We start from the raw sequence: 20,706 nt of genomic DNA, 5'->3' as shown, positions 1-20,706 counted from the left end.
TTTTGCCGCGTTTTACGTCGTATGCGTTTTTTTTATGCATGCGTTTTTTTGCGGAAATGCAACATGTAGTAATTTCTAGAGGCGTTTTTTTGCCGCAAAAAAATGCATTGATGTCTATGTAAACGCATGCGTTTTTAAGCACATGCGTTTGCTTGCGTTAAAAACGCATGCGTTTTTATAGAAAAAAACAAGAATACACCCTGATAAGCCACCCCCCACCATCAAGGTGATAAAGGGATCCTAACCCTAACCCTAATCCTACCCCTAACCCTAAAGCCGGTAATTCAATTGCCGGCTTTTCATTTCTCCTGCCTAAACCCGACATGATATGAGACATGGTTTACATACAGTAAACCATCTCATATCCCCTTTTTTCTCCAGTCACCTTCCACGACAGCAGTATCGGATGATGTCTCCCCGCCCTAATAGGGGACAGGAAACAAAGAGGTTAAATACCCCTCCCCTTCCTGCAACCACCAGTGTTTTTCCTGTCCCCTATGGGGCATGAAGAGGTTCTCTGATAGTGCTCCCGATCGCCGGCCACGGCAGCACTGTTACCTTTCTAGCCGGGCAGTCGAGGTCTGGGGCTCCGCTCTCCTCCTCCATCCAGACTGCTCCCATCTCCGTGACCTTCCACGCGACTTGGGACCCCTGCCCGCCCTACCCGCGCCTCTTTCGGGAGGCAAAGCAGGGCGGTGCGGTACTCCGGGGTCCTTCTCAAGCTCCCCGGCTTCCTCCTCCCTCCACGCTGCTGCTGGAGCTGGCAGGCGCACCGGAAGTGACGTTCAGCCGAACTTCCGGTTTTTTCGCCGGCACCTTGCGCCGCAGCTCCCGCGCGCGCCGTTCAGCATCCTGAGCCGGGACATGCAGTGGCGGCATGGACGGGGCGTCCCTGACCCCCCCCATCAGACGGACACCACGAGGGGGAGGAGCACCACCAATCTCGCTGGGAGCCTCGGTAACCTATTTATTCCTGGCTAAGGAAGCCTCCAGGTAAGACCTCCTGTCTATACCCTCTATAGTCAGATCTCTGATATGGATGGCGACAAATCCCTTCACTCTGCTTCTGCAGAGCCCAGCGCTCACCCCCCTGCCGTAAGTAGTGGGATGATGTCCCTTGCTGTCCATTTTTTCTAAAATCAAGCGACTTAGTCCGACTTTCTCTCTCTCCTTTAGGGAGACAAGACTTCTGCCTCTAAGAAGGTGCCCAGTCGCAAGTGTGCTGCATGTGCGTCCAAGCTTCCCTCCACATATAAAAAGAAGCTCTGCCAGCCATGCACAGACGAGGTTCTGCGTGCTGAACAGCCCTCTCTTATGGACAGCATCAGGACTCTCATCAGGCAGGAGGTTCAATCTTCCATGGCGACCTTCTCCCAGCCCCCGACACCACAGCCTCCTCCTGCTAAAAAAAGGAAAATAGCCCCTGTAGTCTCTGACTCAGGAGAAGTGCATACTTCTGACTCAGGGGACCGTTGGGAGAATGAGAGTTCTGCCTCTACCTCTGCTCCCAAATCAGACAACAAAAAATATCTCTTTTCCTCCGAGGATTTGGAGGAATTAGTGTCTATGGTGAGGGGCACCATGGGGGTGGAGGAGGAGGTGGAGGGCCATTCTGTACAGGATGACATGTTCGGGGGGTAAAAGCCCAAATCGGTAAAGGGATTCCCCATACACGAAAATATAGAAAGCCTCATCCTCCATGAGTGGGGCCTTCCAGAGAAAGGGTTAAATGTGCCATCAGAACTCAAGAACCGTTTTCCCTTGGAGGGAGACTGTTCTCTTTTCGAAATGCCCAAGGTTGATGTCCAGGTTTCAAGGGTAACCAAAAAAACGGCCCTGCCTTTTGAAGATTCCTCCCAGCTAAAAGATCCCATGGATCGCAAAACTGAGAGTTTATTAAGAAAATCCTGGGAGACTTCAACTAACCTACTGAGGTCCAACGTGGCATCAACATGTGTAGCCAGATCCCTGTTCCTCTGGCTGCGTACATTGGAAAATCACCTGGTGCAGGGTACACCCAGAGAAGAGATTCTTAATTCTCTTCCTCTGCTCCAAAGGGCAACCGGATTCCTCGCGGACGCCTCCGCAGAATCAGTACGGGTTGCCGCTAAATCAGCGGTTCTCACTAATTCCGCTAGAAGAGCTTTGTGGCTTAAATCCTGGGGAGGTGATATTACCTCAAAGTCTAAGCTTTGCGGTATACCTTTCCAGGGTCATTATGTATTTGGGCCAGTCCTGGACGAAATCTTGGACAAAGCTTCGGATAAGAAGAAGGTCCTTCCGGAACAAAGGAACCCTAAGAAGCGTTTTTTTCGTCCCCCCCGTGACCAAACCCCCCAGCAGAATTACAGGGGTAAGGGCAAATCAGGATGATGGCGTTACCCCAAGGGAGGAAAGGCCAGAAACATCCTGGTCCCCCAACCGACTCAGGCCTCCGAAAAACAATGACTGCCCTCCGGTCGGGGGTCGACTCTCGGGATTCCTCTCCCAGTGGCAGGTGATTACCACAAACCAGTGGGTCCTACGTACCATACGGGAGGGACTAAGGTTGGAGTTCGAGAGTCCTCCTCCCCATCGTCTGTCTATCACTTCCCTACAATCCCCAGGACTTCGGGAAATTTTGATGCCGGATATCCTAGACCTGCTTTGAGCGAAGGTGATCTCCCAGGTACCACATCGGGAAATAGGAGAAGGTCACTATTCCCACCTCTTCGTGGTGAAAAAACCCTCAGGGAAACATCGCATCATTATCAACCTGAAACCTCTAAATCAGGTAATAAAATACCGGAGATTCAAAATGGAATCGATCAGATCAGCAATCCCGCTGATCGGTCAGGACTGGGTGATGGCAACGCTGGACCTGAGGGACGCATACTATCATGTGCCAATACACCCAGACCACAGAAGATTCCTCAGTTTCGCGATCTCCCAAAACAAACGGGTCAGCCATTACCAATTCAACGTCCTCCCGTTCGGAGTCTCGTCGGCTCCACAAGTCTTCTCCAAGATCATGACAGAAGCGGTAATCTTTATTCGTCAACAGGGGATCTGTGTCATACCATACCTGGACGATTTTCTTATCATCGCTCCATCCGCTTCACGTCTCAATCAGGATGTGACAAGAGTCCTCGACATTCTAGAATCTCTCGGGTGGATCCCGAACCTGGAGAAATCAGACCTCCAGCCTTCACCACAGAAGAAATTCTTAGGAATCCTTCTGGATTCGGAGAAGAGAATGTCCTTTCTACCCGAGGACCGTCAGACCGATCTTGTCCGCAGGATCTCCAGGTTCAGAGATCAAAGAGCCCCGACTCTAAGAGACTCTATGTCAGTCCTGGGTTCATTGACATCCTGCATTCAAGCAGTCTCCTGGGCACAAGCCCATACAAGAATACTTCAATCACACATCCTGGCATATTCAAGAGGACATCAGATGGCCTTAACCAGGAAGATTCCCCTGCCCTCGCATGTGAGATCCTCTCTGTTATGGTGGCTGAACCCCCAGAATCTACACCGAGGAGTCAGCTGGGATCAGCTTCCCCTCAGAGTTCTCACAACAGACGCAAGTCAGAGAGGTTGGGGCGCCGTGATAGAAGGCTTCCACTTCCAGGGGTTGTGGGCCCCAGATGTGAGACGCAGTTCCTCAAATCTGAGGGAATTCAAAGCGGTGGAAGAGGCGCTAAAAGCCGCATCTATCATCATCCAGGGCTACCATGTCCGGGTGATGTCCGACAATATGACCACCGTGGCATATCTCCGACACCAAGGGGGCACAGGACACTCGAACCTGAAGCTGACTGCTGGAAGGATTTTTTTCCTGGGCAGAAAACCACCTGATGTCAATCTCGGCAGTTCATATAAGGGGATTGGACAATTCCCAGGCGGATTATCTCAGCTGGAGAGACTTCCATCCAGGAGAATGGTCTCTAAACCAGGAGGTATTCCTAGCCCTGGTCCAAAGGTGGGGAACTCCCGATGTGGACCTATTTGCCAGCATTCAGAACACAAAATCAAACACCTTCTTCTCCCTGACCCCCTCAAACGGGACACTAGGACTGGACGCGTTCTCCCACCCCTGGGAGTTTACCCTTGCATATACTTTTCCACCAATACCATTGCTACCCAGGACGTTGCAGAAGATCCGGACGGATCAGGTCACAACGATTTTGGTGGCCCCATTATGGCCAGGAAGGAGCTGGTTCAGCGCACTAACTGGCATGTGTCTAGAAGGCCCGATTCCGCTACCACAGAGACACGACCTTCTTCAACAAGGTCCCCTGACCCATCCAGACCTACACAAACTAAAGTTGACAGCCTGGTTACTGAAGCCGATATCCTGAGAGCCAGAGGACTCTCGCAGGAAGTAATCGAGACCCTACAGAAAAGTAGGAAGCCAATAACGAACGCCATTTATGGCAAGATATGGAAGAAATTTTCATCATGGTGTGCCCCGAACAGACCGGATCCTTTCAACCCAAATATTGCGCAGATTCTTCAATTCCTACAGAAGGGCTTAGAGCTGGGTCTTTCACCAAGTACCCTAAAAGTTCAGGTGTCAGCTCTTGGTGCTTTCTTTGACCGGGATCTAGCAAGTCATCGATGGGTGAAACGATTCATATCATCGGCAACCAGAATCCGTCCGAGACTCCAGATCCATACCCCACCTTGGGACTTAAACCTGGTGCTAAAAGGTCTGACCGGGGACCCCTTTGAACCCCTTTCAGCATCTAGCTTAAAGATCTTAACCCTCAAAACGGTCTTTCTGGTAGCTATCACTACTGCCAGGCGTATAGGGGAGTTACAAGCCTTATCGATTCAGGAACCATTCCTGACTATAACTACGGATAGTATAATCCTCAAATTAGACCCGTCCTTTACACCTAAGGTAGCTTCAAGCTTTCACAGAAATCAGGACATCATATTACCTTCTTTCTGTCCCAATCCCTCTAATCCTAAAGAGGAGGTCTTTCACACCCTGGACGTCCGCAGGGTGGTCCTGTTCTACCTCCAGCAAACGGAGGATTGGAGGTTGGATCAAAACCTGTTCATCCAGTGGTCAGGGCGTAATAAGGGCAAGAAGGCAGCCAAAAGCACAATCGCTAATTGGATAAAGCAGGCCATTAGCCTAGCATACTCTTCTCAAAAGCTATCACCCCCAGCTTCTCTGAAGGCCCACTCTACCCGCTCAGTCTCAACCTCCTGGGCAGAAAGGGGAAGCGCATCAGCAGAGCAGATTTGCAGAGCCGCCACCTGGTCGTCAATACACACGTTCACCAGGCACTACAGGCTCAACTTCAACAGGGATCTAACGTTCGGCAGACGTGTTCTGCAGGCGGTTGTCCCTCCCTAAAGAAATTAGCGGTTGGTATCACTCCGATACTGCTGTCGTGGAAGGTGACTGGAGAAAATAGAATTAGTTCTTACCGGTAATTCGGTTTCTAGGAACCTTCCACGACAGCACTAATTTCCCTCCCTATCTGTTTTATAAATTTATGATTCCTGCACTTGAATGGTAACTATACATGCTACTGTGTCCAGAAAAAACACTGGTGGTTGCAGGAAGGGGAGGGGTATTTAATCTCTTTGTTTCCTGTTCCTGGGAACTTTTTCCCACGCTCGACGTCATATGAGGACATCCAGCAGAGGGCGCATCACCGCGACTGAAGGTAACTATAGGTCATTGAACTACATTACCTTCATTCCCCGCGGTTTACAGGCACGAGCACAGCTGCATTATAGCAGAGCTCCTGCCTGTAAAATATTTTAACCCCTTCAGATGGATTTACATCGTGGGACGTGACAGATCATCGACGGAAGGTATGTATATTGTTGTTTTATTATTTTTCCTTTGTTACAGAACGATGGTCTTCAGGTGGATTGAGAGAGCAATAAAATATTAAAACAACATGTGTGTTTATTTCATTAAAATACTTTTTAATAATATGTGTGTGTGTGTTTTTTTTTAACCCTTTCAGACAATTAGATTAATAATGGATAGGTGTCATAATTGACGCCTCTCCATTATTAATCTGGCTTAATGTCACCTTACAATAGCAAGGTGGCATTAACCCTTCATTACCCCATATCCCACCGCTACACGGGAGTGGGAAGAGAGTGGCCAAGTGCCAGAATAGGCGCATCTTCCAGATGTGCCTTTTCTGGGGTGGCTGGGGGCAGATGTTTTTAGCCACGGGGGGCCAATAACCATGGACCCTCTCCTGGCTATTAATATCTGCCCTCAGTCACTGGCTTTACCACTCTGGCGGAGAAAATTGCGCGGGAGCCCACGCCAATTTTTTCCGCGATTTAACCCTTAAATTTAATAGCTACAGCGCCGAAATTTTGCACATACACACTACTAACATTAGTAGTGTGGAATATGCAAAAAAAAAGGGGATATGAGATGGTTTACTGTATGTAAACCATGTCTCATATCCTGTCGGGTTTGGGAAGGAGAAATGAAAAGCCGGCAATCGGCTTTTCTGCTACATCACGCTGAAATAAATATATATATTTCTAATATACGTATATTTCTAATATACGTGTGATTTCTAGAAGTGTGTTCTAAAAGTGTGGATTACATTAGAATTAAAACCTGAAAGATGTATACAGACTGTGCCCTGCTACCTGCCACCATCGCACTCTAACAAGCATCTCTATTCTTCCAACAGGTATGTTCATCCAGCTCTCCTACATGAAGCGCACATAATACATCACCCAGCTTTGCGCATAGACTTTCCCCTGCTCCTAGCATTGTGATGGTATGTTCATCCAGCTCTCCTACATGAAGCGCACATAATACATCACCCAGCTTTGCGCATAGACTTTCCCCTGCTCCTAGCATTGTGATGGTATGTTCATCCAGCTCTCCTACATGAAGCGCACATAATACATCACCCAGCTTTGCGCATAGACTTTCCCCTGCTCCTAGCATTGTGATGGTATGTTCATCCAGCTCTCCTACATGAAGCGCACATAATACATCACCCAGCTTTGCGCATAGACTTTCCCCTGCTCCTAGCATTGTGATGGTATGCCTTTCAGCTAACCCCCAACTTACTGTGTGATATTTATGACCTTGTTTACTTAGTCTTGATTGTATGCATCTGGTCGACCCTTAATTCTCTGACCAAGATGAGCAGAGACCACTCCTCTCTGCTCCACACCTGACCGCACTTAGTTTTCCATATATTGCATAGCACAAGTCCGCAGGACTTTAGTCTGCCGTGTGATTTCTAGAAGTGTGTTCTAAAAGTGTGGATTACATTAGAATTAAAACCTGAATTGAACCTGAAGGGAACTGAAGGTAACTGGCCTGACACTGCAAACAATGTTTCTGTTTGTTGTCACTTTTACCCCTATAATCTTTCACTTTCTGCAACCTCCCCCAATCCCCACACCAAGTAAGGAACTGTTCATCTCCTCTTCAATCCTCCCCATCCATCTCACCTCCTCCTCAGAACTGTTCCTTAACATACAATCCTCTGTCTCAAAGCACAGGCAGCCCCCTCACGCTCTCTCCTGCTCCCACCTGCTAACACTATCTCTGCTCCTTCTCACTGCTGGTGATATCTCTCCAAATCCTGGTCCTCCTCACCATATTCCCACAGTCATTTCTACCTCCCATCCACGCTCCATCACAAACTTCCGTAACCTCTCTAACCTTATACCCATTCGCCCAGCCCCCGCTTCCCCAGTCCCACTAACAGGAGCTCTGTGGAACGCTCGCTCTGTCTGTAACAAGCTTTCCTATATCCATGATCTTTTTGTTACTACCAAACTTTCCTTCCTCGCCATCACCGAAACCTGGCTCACCCCTTCTGACACGGCCTCCCCTGCTGCACTCTCTTACGGTGGCTTCCACCTTTCTCACACACCCCGCCCCAGCAGCAAGCATGGTGGAGGAGTTGGTTTTCTCCTGTCAGATAACTGCTCCTTCACCCCAATCCCACTGCCACCCTCTGTTACCCTCCCTTCCTTTGAGGTGCACTCTGTGCGCATCTACTCCCCCTCCAACCTCCAACTGGCTGTCATTTACCGCCCCCCAGGGCCAGCCACCACCTTCTTTGACCACTTCACCACCTGGCTACTTCATTTCCTTTCTGCGGACATCCCCACTATCATCATGGGCGATTTCAACATACCCATTGACACTTCCCTCTCAGCTGCCACTAAACTTCTATCTCTCTCTTCCTCCTTCGGCCTCACTCAATGGTCTTCTGCAGCCACTCACAAAGATGGTCACACACTGGACCTCATCTTCACCCGCCTCTGCTCCCTATCTAACCTCTCTAACTCGCCTCTTCCTCTCTCTGACCACAACCTTCTCACATTCTCATCTCTCTCCACTCCATGTCTAGAGTCCCCACCCCACAAACTTTCACACCCTCGCAGAAATCTTAAACATCTTGACCTACATTCATTCTCTGAATCCCTCCTCCCTCTCACAGACATAATTTCCATACACAATGCGGATGACGCTGCCGCTCTATACAACACCACAATAGCTGTAGCTTTGGAATCTGCTGCCCCACTTACACATACCAAAGCTCGCAAAATCAACAGACAGCCCTGGCACACCAGCCTGACCAAAGAACTGAGGCGAGCTTCCAGGGCTGCTGAGCGCAGATGGAAAAGATCCCACTCCAACGACCACTTAATCGCATTCAAACAGTCCCTCACTACTTTCAAGACCGCACTCGCCACAGCTAAACAAACCTACTTCTCATCTCTCATATCCTCCCTATCTCACAACCCTAAACAGTTATTCAACACCTTCAATTCTCTCCTCCGTCCCCCAGCACCTCCTCCCTCCTCACTTATCTCTGCTGAAGACTTTGCCTCATTCTTCAAGCAGAAGATTGATAACATCAGAGACAGTTTTGGTCAACAAGCCCCAGAGCCCTTCCTCCCAACTTCCCTACCCTCCACCTCCAAAACCAACTACTCCACCATTACAGAAGATCAACTCGCCACTCTACTCTCAAGATCGCATCTCACCACCTGTGCACTTGACCCGCTCCCAACCCACCTCATCCCAAACCTCACCACAATCTTCATCCCAACCCTAACCCATCTCTTCAACCTATCACTAACAAATGGTGTTTTCCCCTCAAGCTTTAAACATGCCTCCATCACACCTATCCTCAAAAAGCCCTCTCTTGACCCATCCTCTGTATCTAGCTATCGCCCTATATCACTTCTCCCCTATGCCTCAAAACTACTGGAACAACACGTCTACCTTGAACTGTCCTCCCATCTCTCTTCTTGCTCCCTCTTTGACCGCTTACAATCTGGCTTCCGGCCACACCATTCCACTGAAACTGCCCTAACTAAGGTCACCACTGACCTTTTAACCGCCAAGAGCAAGCGACACTACTCTGTTCTCCTCCTCCTCGACCTGTCGGCTGCTTTTGACACAGTGGACCATTCCCTATTATTACAGACCCTCTCATCCCTTGGCATCACAGACTTGGCCCTATCCTGGATCTCATCATACCTAACAGACCGGACATTCAGCGTCTCCCACTCACACACCACCTCCTCACCTCGCCCCCTATCTGTCGGAGTCCCACAAGGTTCAGTCCTTGGGCCCCTGCTCTTCTCCATTTACACCTTTGGCCTGGGACAGCTCATAGAATCTCATGGCTTTCAGTATCACCTCTATGCTGATGACACACAGATCTACATCTCTGGACCAGATATCACCTCCCTACTAACCAGAATCCCTCAATGTCTGTCCACTATTTCATCCTTCTTCTCCGCTAAATTTCTGAAACTTAACATGGACAAAACAGAATTCATCATCTTTCCCCCATCTCACGTGACCCCCCCAACGAACCTATCCATTACAGTAAATGGCTGCCCACTCTCCCCAGTCCCACAAGCTCGCTGCCTCGGGGTTATCCTTGACGCTGATCTCTCCTTCAAACCACACATCCAAGCCCTTTCCACTTCCTGCCGACTTCAACTCAAAAATATTTCACGAATCCGTTCATTCCTCAACCAAGAATCTGCAAAAACCCTAGTCCATGCCCTCATCATCTCTCGTCTTGACTACTGCAACCTCCTGCTCTGTGGCCTCCCCTCAAACACTCTCGCACCCCTCCAATCTATTCTAAACTCTGCTGCCCGACTAATCCACCTGTCCCCCCGCTATTCTCCGGCCTCTCCCCTCTGTCAATCCCTTCACTGGCTCCCCATTGCCCAGAGACTCCAGTACAAAACCCTAACCATGACGTACAAAGCCATCCACAACCTGTCTCCTCCTTACATCTGTGACCTCATCTCCCGGTACTTTCCTACACGCAACCTCCGATCCTCACAAGATCTCCTTCTCTACTCCCCTCTTATCTCCTCTTCCCACAATCGTATACAAGATTTCTCTCGCGTATCACCCCTACTCTGGAACCCTCTACCACAACACATCAGACTCTCGCCTACCATAGAAACCTTCAAAAAGAACCTGAAGACCCACCTCTTCCGACAAGCCTACAACCTGCAGTAACCACCGATCGACCAAACCGCTGCATGACCAGCTCTATCCTCACCCACTGTATCCTCACCCATCCCTTGTAGATTGTGAGCCCTCGCGGGCAGGGTCCTCACTCCTCCTGTACCAGTTATGACTTGTATTGTTCAAGATTATTGTACTTGTTTTTATTATGTATACCCCTCCTCACTTGTAAAGCGCCATGGAATAAATGGCGCTATAACAATAAATAATAATAATAATAATAATATATCTATGTGTCTCAATGACACTGCATGAGAAAACGCATGCATCTAAAAACGCTACGTTTGTACACGTTTACATGCGTTTTTTCATGCACTTGCAGATGCGTTTAAAACGCTGCAGATCAAAACTCAAGTGTGAAACCAGCCTTAGTCACATGCAGGAGGTCACATGCAGATGTAGCACGTTTGATGCAGTCATTTGCATGCAGGAAGTTGGATGCAGTTAGTTGCCTACAGGATGCTGCAATCGCATAGAGGACGCTCACATCAGGACGGGGCAAGATGTGCGATAAACCAATGAATGTTGCGCTTGTTACTTGGTATTTGCTGGTATCAGGCACTAATAGGTCACTTTTGATGGGAATATTATCAGTGAGATTGGGGTTATTATCAGTTATCATAGAATATTCCCATCTTCAGAGATGGATGCTGTCGGATATCGGATAGCGCTTGTGAAGACGAGCACTTTTGAAATTTACTGCTTATTAAAATTAAAGTTATTCACCAAAATATATAGTTTATCAGAAAAATGTTTTTTTTCCCTCTACTTATGAGCCAATTCTCCTCCCCATCGTCTGCTGAACTTATCATTCAGTCTGAAAAACATCTAAGAACTGTCGTGCTCAATACGGCCTGTCCACTCACTGAGTGATCAGATTACAGCCGCCTATTAAGGGCTCTTTCACACCACAGTATTTTCTGTCTGAAAGCTGTTCGTAAAAAAAACAGCACTCAGACCAATGTTAGTCAATGAGGCGATTTATTTTTACACGGATGGTATCTGCGTGTGAAAAAAATTGCAGTATGAACTTGTTTCTTCAGAAAATCGGATGAGATTCGCCCATTGAAGTCTATCGATGTGCAAAAAAAATCAGATGCCATACAGAGCCACAGTCCAGAAATCTATGGATGGATACGTTGCAATTCTGTAACAGGAAACTGTAAATGTTATTGTAAATTATTATTAGCTGCTGTAAAAAAATCGGATTGTATCTAGTGAGAAAAAGAATCGTCCGAGTTTTTGGGATGAAACTGACAATTTTGTATACGCTTATGTGAACCTGGCCAAGGAGAAAGAGGCAGAGAGAAGGTGCTACTTGTTTTTCTAGTAAGTGTTTTATCTCACTCCAGAGCTGGATTCACATCTACATTGCTGTGTAATATCCTCTACACTGCTGCTGCTGATAATCATGTGCTATATATAGACATTGGAGTGGGAATCCATCATGTCTGTGGTCTAGTCTATGGGCTAGTCTCCACCAGGTAGCTCAGAAACAGGATATAAGTCATGTACATATTTCATTTATGTTGTTGCCATCATATTCCGCAGCACTTTATAGACATTATCATCACTGTCCCTTTTGGGGCTCAAATTGTAGATTCCCTATCAGTATGTCTTTGGAATGTGGGAGGAAACTGGAGAACCCAGAGGAAACCCACACAAACTCGGGGAGAGCATACAAACTCCTTGCAGTGATTTGAACCCAGAACCCCAGCTCTGCAAAGCAACTGTGCTACCCACTGAGCCACCTTCGCATTTTATTCTGAAATGTCCGGTGCACTTTAGAATTCCTTGTCCTTTCTCAGAATCATAAAGTTTTGAATATATTTACAAAAGATTTCTGACTAATCGTACAATATTGGGGTGCAGCTATTGTGAGTGCAAAGGTAACAGTGGCACCCGGTCCAGACAACCTCAGCCACATAAGACGACAGCGGTGTGATAAATATCACATGGTGGGTGGTTGGCACTGTTAAAAATTTTACATCAGTCACTGGTGCCAACACTTGAATTTCCAACAATATAAAAAGTTACAGCCGTGCAAAATATTAGTGAACCTTTAAATTCCTGAACAATGATTATCATCGCATGCCAAATAACAAGTGCATAAAACACCAACCAATATTGTATGCAAAGCACAGAAAATGAAGATTTTCAATGTTAATCTTTCATTTGACCTTTGCTAATTATGTAGCATTTTAGTAAACCTGGGACTGGAAATACTAAATGATAGCACTAGAATGTGCGACATAATGCAAAATGACCACAAGATGGTGCCAGAGAGGCGTGCAGCGGGTATGTTGGCCCTAGACGCAGTGCGGGGCCGCCCCGCACGAGCGCAGTATGGACACCGTTTTCGTATCTAATCCCTGCGCTTTACATTGAGAAGCAAAGATCTGACTTTCTCTGATTTAGCGTCATTTATGTTTCAGATTAGAGCATTTAGATATTGTTGGAAAATTAACTTTTTTTTGCTTGGAATCTCTAGGATTCACAAGTGTGCAGTCACATAGAGACTGCAGACTTGTAGCCTAAGGCCGGAGAAACCCTTTAATGAGTATCTAAACATTCACAGTATATTTTCTTATTTTACAGGCACTTTAATTGCTTGTAGATTGCTGGGGGTTAGGCTCTTGAGACTCCAAATGATCGATTATTGAGGTGTCAGGACCTGGACCACCACCTATGTACCTGTGTTTAAAGTGCCTGTTAAATATAAAAGAAAAAATACAAAAGTTTACTCTTTGAACTCTTTAATACAGCAGCGCCATCTGCTGCTTGTTCTGCGCAACCCCTTCCAGGTATAAGCCTGCAGCTGTTGTATACAACAATCTACCCAATATGTCTTACTCTAAACACTCGGGATGTGTCAGAAATGTGCTACCGTTCATTATACATCCTCCACTACTATATAGTAATGACCAAAACTAATTTATGGAGTGCAACATCTTCTACTTCTCGCTTATTGTATAACTTGCCATTCGGAGAAAAGCAGTTGTCGCTAAGAAGCCATACGCTACCCACTACGGCCATAACATAAATAGCATGTGAATAATCCCCTTCCCCCTGGGCAGAATGACACGGCAGGAGATCCGGAGAGATTGTGTCACTTTGCCGAGCCGCCCGGATTATCTTCTCGTCAATAGCGCTGTTTATTCTCAATATCACCTGCTGCATTGTGTTTCCTGCCCGTCTGTCTCCCGCAGCGCCGTCCCACTCACTGTTCCATTCTCTCCCACACCTACACACTTTTCCACTTACCCCCCTTTCAGCTCCTTCCACCCTTTTTTTTCCATCTTACTGACCTAATATAACAATACGTCCATCTCATCGTCAGATTTTACACCTCGGGGGTCGTGGAGCCGACAATAACTACTTGTCGTAGACATAACATAAATGAAGACTCGGGGGGCCGGCAGAGACCTTTTGTTGCCCCTCAGAGTCACTGCACATAAAGAAACTATATGTACACCATATTTGTGCTGCTTTTCTGCTGTCCAATTTTTAAGAGTTTTTTTTTTATTTTTGGAATGTTTAAAAAATATAATGTATATTTCTATATATTGTATGTTCCTACAGTTTGTTACAATGTGTCAGTGCAGTTATATAGATAAGTTTGGCGCCAAGCCTGTTTAGCTCACAGAGGATAGTCCAGACCGGATAGTGTGTTGGGATAAGGTGTTATCTGAGCATGCTCAGGTGTTAACTGACTGTCTTCAGTGTGCTCGAAAAATATGTTCTAGTCCCCGCAGCTGCATGTCTCGAGGCTGTTTGACAGCCGTAACACATGCAGGGATTGCCTGTTTGTTAGTCCATCCCTGCATGTTTTGCAGCTGTCGAACAGCTCCGAGACATGTAACATCAAAAGTTGACAAATAGATGGTGGATACTTACCCCACAGTTACTGCACGTACCCAACACATGTTTCACCTACAGCTTTGACGAGGGAAGCATTATAGGTACTGGTACCCTCTTTCTCTCATGTCTCAACGTGCATTGTGCATGATTGTCCAATAGCGTGCCGCCCTGAAAAGAAAGACCACCTCTCTGTGATGCCTCTATGCAGTATGACAAATAGGAAGGCTGGAGCAGAGAGACAAAGACCCTCCCCAGCTTCCAGTAGAGAACAAAGATCCACCCCACTTCCTGTATGGAGAGATGAACTTCCAATATGAATCTGCCCACCCATGACTTCCTGATGTAGACATGAACTTGTCCTAACTTTTTAGACAAAGACCTACCCCCACTTCTTGTATGTAAACATGAACTTTCTCCCTGTTCTTGTAGACAGACAATGACCCACCCCCACTTCCTGCATGTAGACATGAACTTCCCCTTACTTCCTGTAGGTGGACAAAGACCCACCCCCACTTCCTGTATGTAGACATGAACTTCCTCTCACTTCCTGTAGGAGAAAATGACCCACCCCCACTTCCTGTATGCAGACATGAACTTCCTCTTACTTCCTGTAGGAGACAATGACCCACCCCCACTTCCTGTATGTAGACATGAACTTCCTCTTACTTCCTGTAGGAGAAAATGACCCACCCCCACTTCCTGTATGTAGACATGAACTTCCTCTTACTTCCTGTAGGAGAAAATGACCCACCCCCACTTCCTGTATGTAGACATGAACTTCCTCTTACTTCCTGTAGGAGACAATGACCCACCCCCACTTCCTGTATGCAGACATGAACTTCCTCTTACTTCCTGTAGGAGAAAATGACCCACCCCCACTTCCTGTATGCAGACAGAACTTCCCCTCCTTTTTGTAGACAGATATTGACCCACCCCCACTTCCTGTATGCAGACACGGACTTTTCCTCACTTCCTGTAGACAATGACCCACCACCACTTCCTGTATGCAGACAGAACTTCCTCTCACTTCCTGTAGACAATGACCCACCCCCACTTCCTGTATGCAGACACGGACTTTTCCTCACTTCCTGTAGATGGACAACGACCCTCCACCACTTCCAGTATGCAGACAGAACTTCCTCTCACTTCCTGTAGACAATGACCCACCCCCACTTCCTGTATGCAGACAGAACTTCCTCTCACTTCCTGTAGACAATGACCCACCCCCACTTCCTGTATGCAGACAGAACTTCCTCTCACTTCCTGTAGACAATGACCCACCCCCACTTCCTGTATGCAGACAGAACTTCCTCTCACTTCCTGTAGACAATGACCCACCACCACTTCCTGTATGCAGACAGAACTTCCCCTCCTATTTGTAGACAGATATTGACCCACCACCACTTCCTGTATGCAGACAGAACTTCCTCTCACTTCCTGTAGACAATGACCCACCACCACTTCCTGTATGCAGACAGAACTTCCCCTCCTATTTGTAGACAGATATTGACCCACCACCACTTCCTGTATGCAGACAGAACTTCCTCTCACTTCCTGTAGACAATGACCCACCACCACTTCCTGTATGCAGACAGAACTTCCTCTCACTTCCTGTAGACAACGACCCACCACCACTTCCAGTATGCAGACAGAACTTCCTCTCACTTCCTCTAGACAGACAACGACCCACCACCACTTCCTGTAAGCAGACATGAACTTCCTCTCACTTCCTGTAGACAGACAATGACCCACCACCACTTCCTGTATGCAGACAACTTCCTCTCACTTCCTGTAGACATACAACGACCCACCACCACTTCCTGTATGCAGACAGAACTTCCTCTCACTTCCTGTAGACAATGACCCACCACCACTTCCAGTATGGAGACATGAACTTCCTCTCACTTCCTGTAGACAGACAACGACCCACCACCACTTCCTGTAGGCAGACAATGACCCACCACCACTTCCTGTATGCAGACATTCCCCTCATTTCTTGTAGATTGATAAAGATCTGCTCCTGTTAAACAATAAAGAGGACATACAATTTACTATAGTGCCTGAGCCCCATTAATCAGCTAACTGGAGGACGGCGCCATGAGTGAGACCCCCGCCGATCCAGTACTGGATGTCTATCCTTATTAGAGGTCATCAGTATTCTAGCCTACGTAACACCTTCATATCTGACCTATTGACATTTTATCATCTTATTCATTTGATTTTCTAATTTTTCTCAAAAGTTTCCAATTTTGATTTTTGGCTAAATAGTTTAGGCTGACGTCCATGTTACAGGCTGACTTTCCTCTTTTAGGATCCCTGGTTCAACATCATGAAACATGAGCCACTGCCAAAGTCCGAATACTACCTGTACCTGCTGCTGTCACTGGGGATTCACCTCTATTCATTTTATGAAGTCTACGTGTCGTCCAGAGGTAAAATTACATTTCAGACGTAAATTATATACATCTACAGACACCCCAATCGACCCGATCAGTACAGTTTATTGGGTGCCGTTGGGATGGGTGATATGACAGATCAGATGTGGTGAACGCTTTTTTTTTAACACATTTGTATATTGGATATTTTTGGATATTATCATTTTTCTATGATCCCGTTGTTGATATTCTAAGCAATATCGTGATGGACGACCAGTCATAACATACGGTAACACAGATTCAGTATTGACTCACAACCAGAGTCAGGTGTTCAGTCTGTTCAGGGGGTCTCACAAGATAGATGTTTCCATTTTGACCACCATGAATTGGTGTCAGCTTCTCCACAATACATAGCAAACAAGGACATTGACAGTGCCGGTTATAGACTAGGATACTATAAAAGTCATAAAACAGCATCATTTATGTTGCCTAAACCAGGGTTTCGCCCTTCCGGCTTTGTCTATGGTATATCCCTTGACAAAGCCAGAAGGGCGAAACCCTGGGTCTGGCAGTGTACATGAAGCATGCTGATTTATGGACTTTTAAATGAACCTAAATCGCTGTTTTATCAGTCTATAAGTAGCACTGGAAGATTATTTCTCCGCCTGCTGTGTATTGGGGAGGACCTGTCGCCGATCCATGGTGAAATGGAGACATCTATATTATGAGACCCCTGATCAGACTGTAAGAACACCTGACTCTGGTCGTAAGTTGGTGCTGAATCTGTATTACCTAATGTTTCGAGCAGTCCAACACTATATTTACTGACACTTTTCTTCTAGAATATAAGTGTATAATGAATGAATTCTACTCTGTGCGCTTTCATTTTTCGTGTTTGCCGATATTTACCGCAGTTTGTCTCTTCTGCAGATCATGAACACATCATCGAGGAAGAAGTCGGACTAGAAAGAGATATTTATTTTTGGGGTTTAAAAAAGGTACTTATTCTTGTCTTAGTCCATTTAGGGTTATGATGGCAACATCTATGTATTTTTTTTTTGTTCTTCAGATGTCTCACTTGTAGATATTTGCTAAACACCAAAACCAGAAAGAAGGACAAAACAAAAGGGGTAAAAAGAGAGGAACACTTTCTAGACACCACACTATGAGAAAAAGGCGTACACTCACTTAAAATGGTTGTGTAGGCCATAACGTCCATCATTCTGATAATGAGAATAGCGGGAACAGCAGATGGTTGACAGGCGAGGTCATGGTGCAGCCCGTAGGCCACTTTTCTCAGTCCTTCAGCTGTCTCAGTCCAGGCCGGAGTGGAACAGCCGGATGTGGCCCTCGAGCCGCGTTTGCTCAACTCTGCCGATATGAACTCTTCACATGTTTTTTTTGGAAGACTGATTGTCAGCCAAAAATAAAAAAGGAGACATGTCCATTGTTCGATCTGATTTTCAAATCCCATGGCTCAAACGGCCGGACAACTGAATGGGTTGGTCACAAACCATGTTTCCTCTTTGTAACCCTACAAGAGGCTTCTATGTTGCGTCCCAGAAATCAATAAATCACCTGAAAAAAACAACTTTAAGGTTCGCAGATCCAAAAAGAAGGAAGAATATAAAAGCCGATCAGCATTGTAAACTGTGCAACACGTTGCGGCCGTTCATTAGGGTCTTCATCAGATACATGAAACATCTCAAACAGCAAATACGTATTTTCCAGTTAAGCAAAATCATATTATCACTGTTGAGAGCATAACATACATCAGATAGAAGTAGGTTGATGGTTGAACACCTGTTGACGCCATGGTGAAACAGAAAGGATCAGGGGTTTATGAATTTGTACTGTCCGATCCCTTTCTTCAGCCGTGTTATCTCTGTAAGTACAGCAGAAGACGGGCTCAGAATAAAGCAGCTGAGAAGCCGGCGCTCTCCGAGCTCAGCTCACTTTTTTCATTGCATTGTCCTCGCCGCTGTTTACTTGGTACTGACAGCTTTGGTAATCGCTCCAGATGTATCAGATGTAAGTGAATTAGTGCAGAATTAGCGCTTAACCCTCTCGTGCTGCACTCCGCATATGACTGGATGTCATGCACGGCCTGTCATTTCCCCCCCAAGGTGGCAGGGTACGAAGTTTCATTGGTTCAGCTAATTTAATTAAAGTGTCAGAACTGTCTGGGGAAGCTCGTTACAAAGGTTAAATAAAGGTTTGCCGTGCTAAGTAATAAGCTTTCTGGCTGAAAACGGGGGAATCAGATCCATTCATAGGAGGCTGGAAATCAAAGCAAAGAAAAGCTAAAGTTCTGCTCTTGTCAAAGTTCTGCTCTTGTCAAAGTTCTGCTCTTGTCAAAGTTCTGCTCTTGTCAAAGTTCTGCTCTTGTCAAAGTTCTGCTCTTGTCAAAGTTCTGCTCTTGTCAAAGTTCTGCTCTACTCGAAGTTCTGCTCTTCTTAAAGTTCTGCTCTTCTCAAAGTTATTCTCTTCTCAAAGTTCTGCTCTTCTCATAGTTCTGCTCTTCTCATAGTTCTGCTCTTCTCATAGTTCTGCTCTTCTCATAGTTCTGCTCTTCTCATAGTTCTGCTCTTCTCATAGTTCTGCCCTTCTCAAAGTTCTGCTCTTCTCAAAGTTCTGCTCTTCTCATAGTTCTGCTCTTCTCATAGTTCTGCTCTTCTCATAGTTCTGCTCTTCTCATAGTTCTGCTCTTCTCATAGTTCTGCTCTTCTCATAGTTCTTCTCTTCTCAAAGTTCTGCTCTTCTCAAAGTTCTGCTCTTCTCATTGTTCTGCTCTTCTCAAAGTTCTGCTCTTCTCAACGTTCTGCTCTTCTCAAAGTTCTGCTCTTCTCAAAGTTCTGCTCTTTTCAAAGTTGTCAGTGAATGCAACTTACCAAATTTTTCAGACCATAAGATGCACCTAGTTTGTAGAGGAAAATAGAAAAAAAATGAAGCAAAAAATGTGGTCATGATGCACTGTTATGGGGGGAGGGGAATCTGCTACTGACATTGTTATAGGGGTAATGTCCCCCAATACTGTACTAATATCCTGGTATATATATGATCCCCATCCTGGTATATAGGTTCCCATCCAAGTGTATATGGCCCCCCCATCCAGGTATACATGGCCCCCCTTCCTGGTATACATGGAACCCCATCCAAGTCTACATGGGCCCCACATCCAGGTACACATAGCCCCCCATCCAGGTACACATGGCCCCCCATACCCATCCTGGTATACATGACCCCCCATCCTAGTATACATGGCCCCCCTTCCTGGTATACATGGCGCCCCATCCCGGTATACATCGTCCCAATCCTGGTATACATAGCCCCTCATTCTGGTATACATGACCCGCCATCATGGTATATATGGTCCCCATCACGCTGCACACATAAAAAATAAACAATTCTACTCACCTGAGGGTCCCTCACAGCATTGAGTACTGTTTGGATGCCAGCTGCTGATTTCAGAGTCTAACAGCGCCTGATATCACTGTCATGCGTGCCCACACGCCGAGATCAGCTGCCAGAATATTCACTGCTCTCCACACCCGGGACTATGGGAGTGCGGAGCAGTGAATATTCATGTTCTTTAATAGTGGACACACTATTAGCCGTATCCGCCGGCTTCCTGCAACTGCCAGGCGATCATGTGTATCCACTATTAAAAAGAAGGAATATTTTCTGCTCTCCATGCCCATAGTCCCTCTCACCTCTGGGCGCAGATTTCAGTGCATAGCGATGGGAGGGACTATGGGCGTGGGGAGCAGTGAATATTCATTTTCTTTTAACAGCGGGCACACGTTTGCCGCAGCCACCAGCTACTTCTTCCGGTGACCTCCTCTGCCGCTGCTGCTTCCCCCCACCCAGCCACAGCTTGACTATAAGTACATTAGTACATCCGGACTATAAGACGCTCCCCCCACTTTCCAAAATTTTGGAGGAAAACAGTGC

General features: G+C 46.6%; 1 protein-coding gene across 2 annotated transcripts in view; it reads left to right on the top strand.

Moving 5' to 3' along the window:
* HHAT (hedgehog acyltransferase) overlaps positions 1-20,706 on the top strand; it is a 375,411-nt gene that overhangs the window by 45,215 nt on the left and 309,490 nt on the right. For both annotated transcript variants that reach the window (XM_077282350.1, XM_077282351.1), the window contains exons 2-3: positions 16,689-16,809; positions 17,683-17,750. In XM_077282350.1, coding sequence (XP_077138465.1) covers positions 16,689-16,809; positions 17,683-17,750 — 189 coding nt within the window. The remainder of the gene's footprint in view (positions 1-16,688; positions 16,810-17,682; positions 17,751-20,706) is intronic.

Source organism: Ranitomeya variabilis, chromosome 2 (genome assembly GCF_051348905.1).
Source record: "Ranitomeya variabilis isolate aRanVar5 chromosome 2, aRanVar5.hap1, whole genome shotgun sequence".
Lineage (NCBI taxonomy): Eukaryota > Metazoa > Chordata > Amphibia > Anura > Dendrobatidae > Ranitomeya > Ranitomeya variabilis.
Note: the sequence above shows the minus strand (reverse complement) of the source record. Positions and strands in the feature narration are given on the sequence as shown.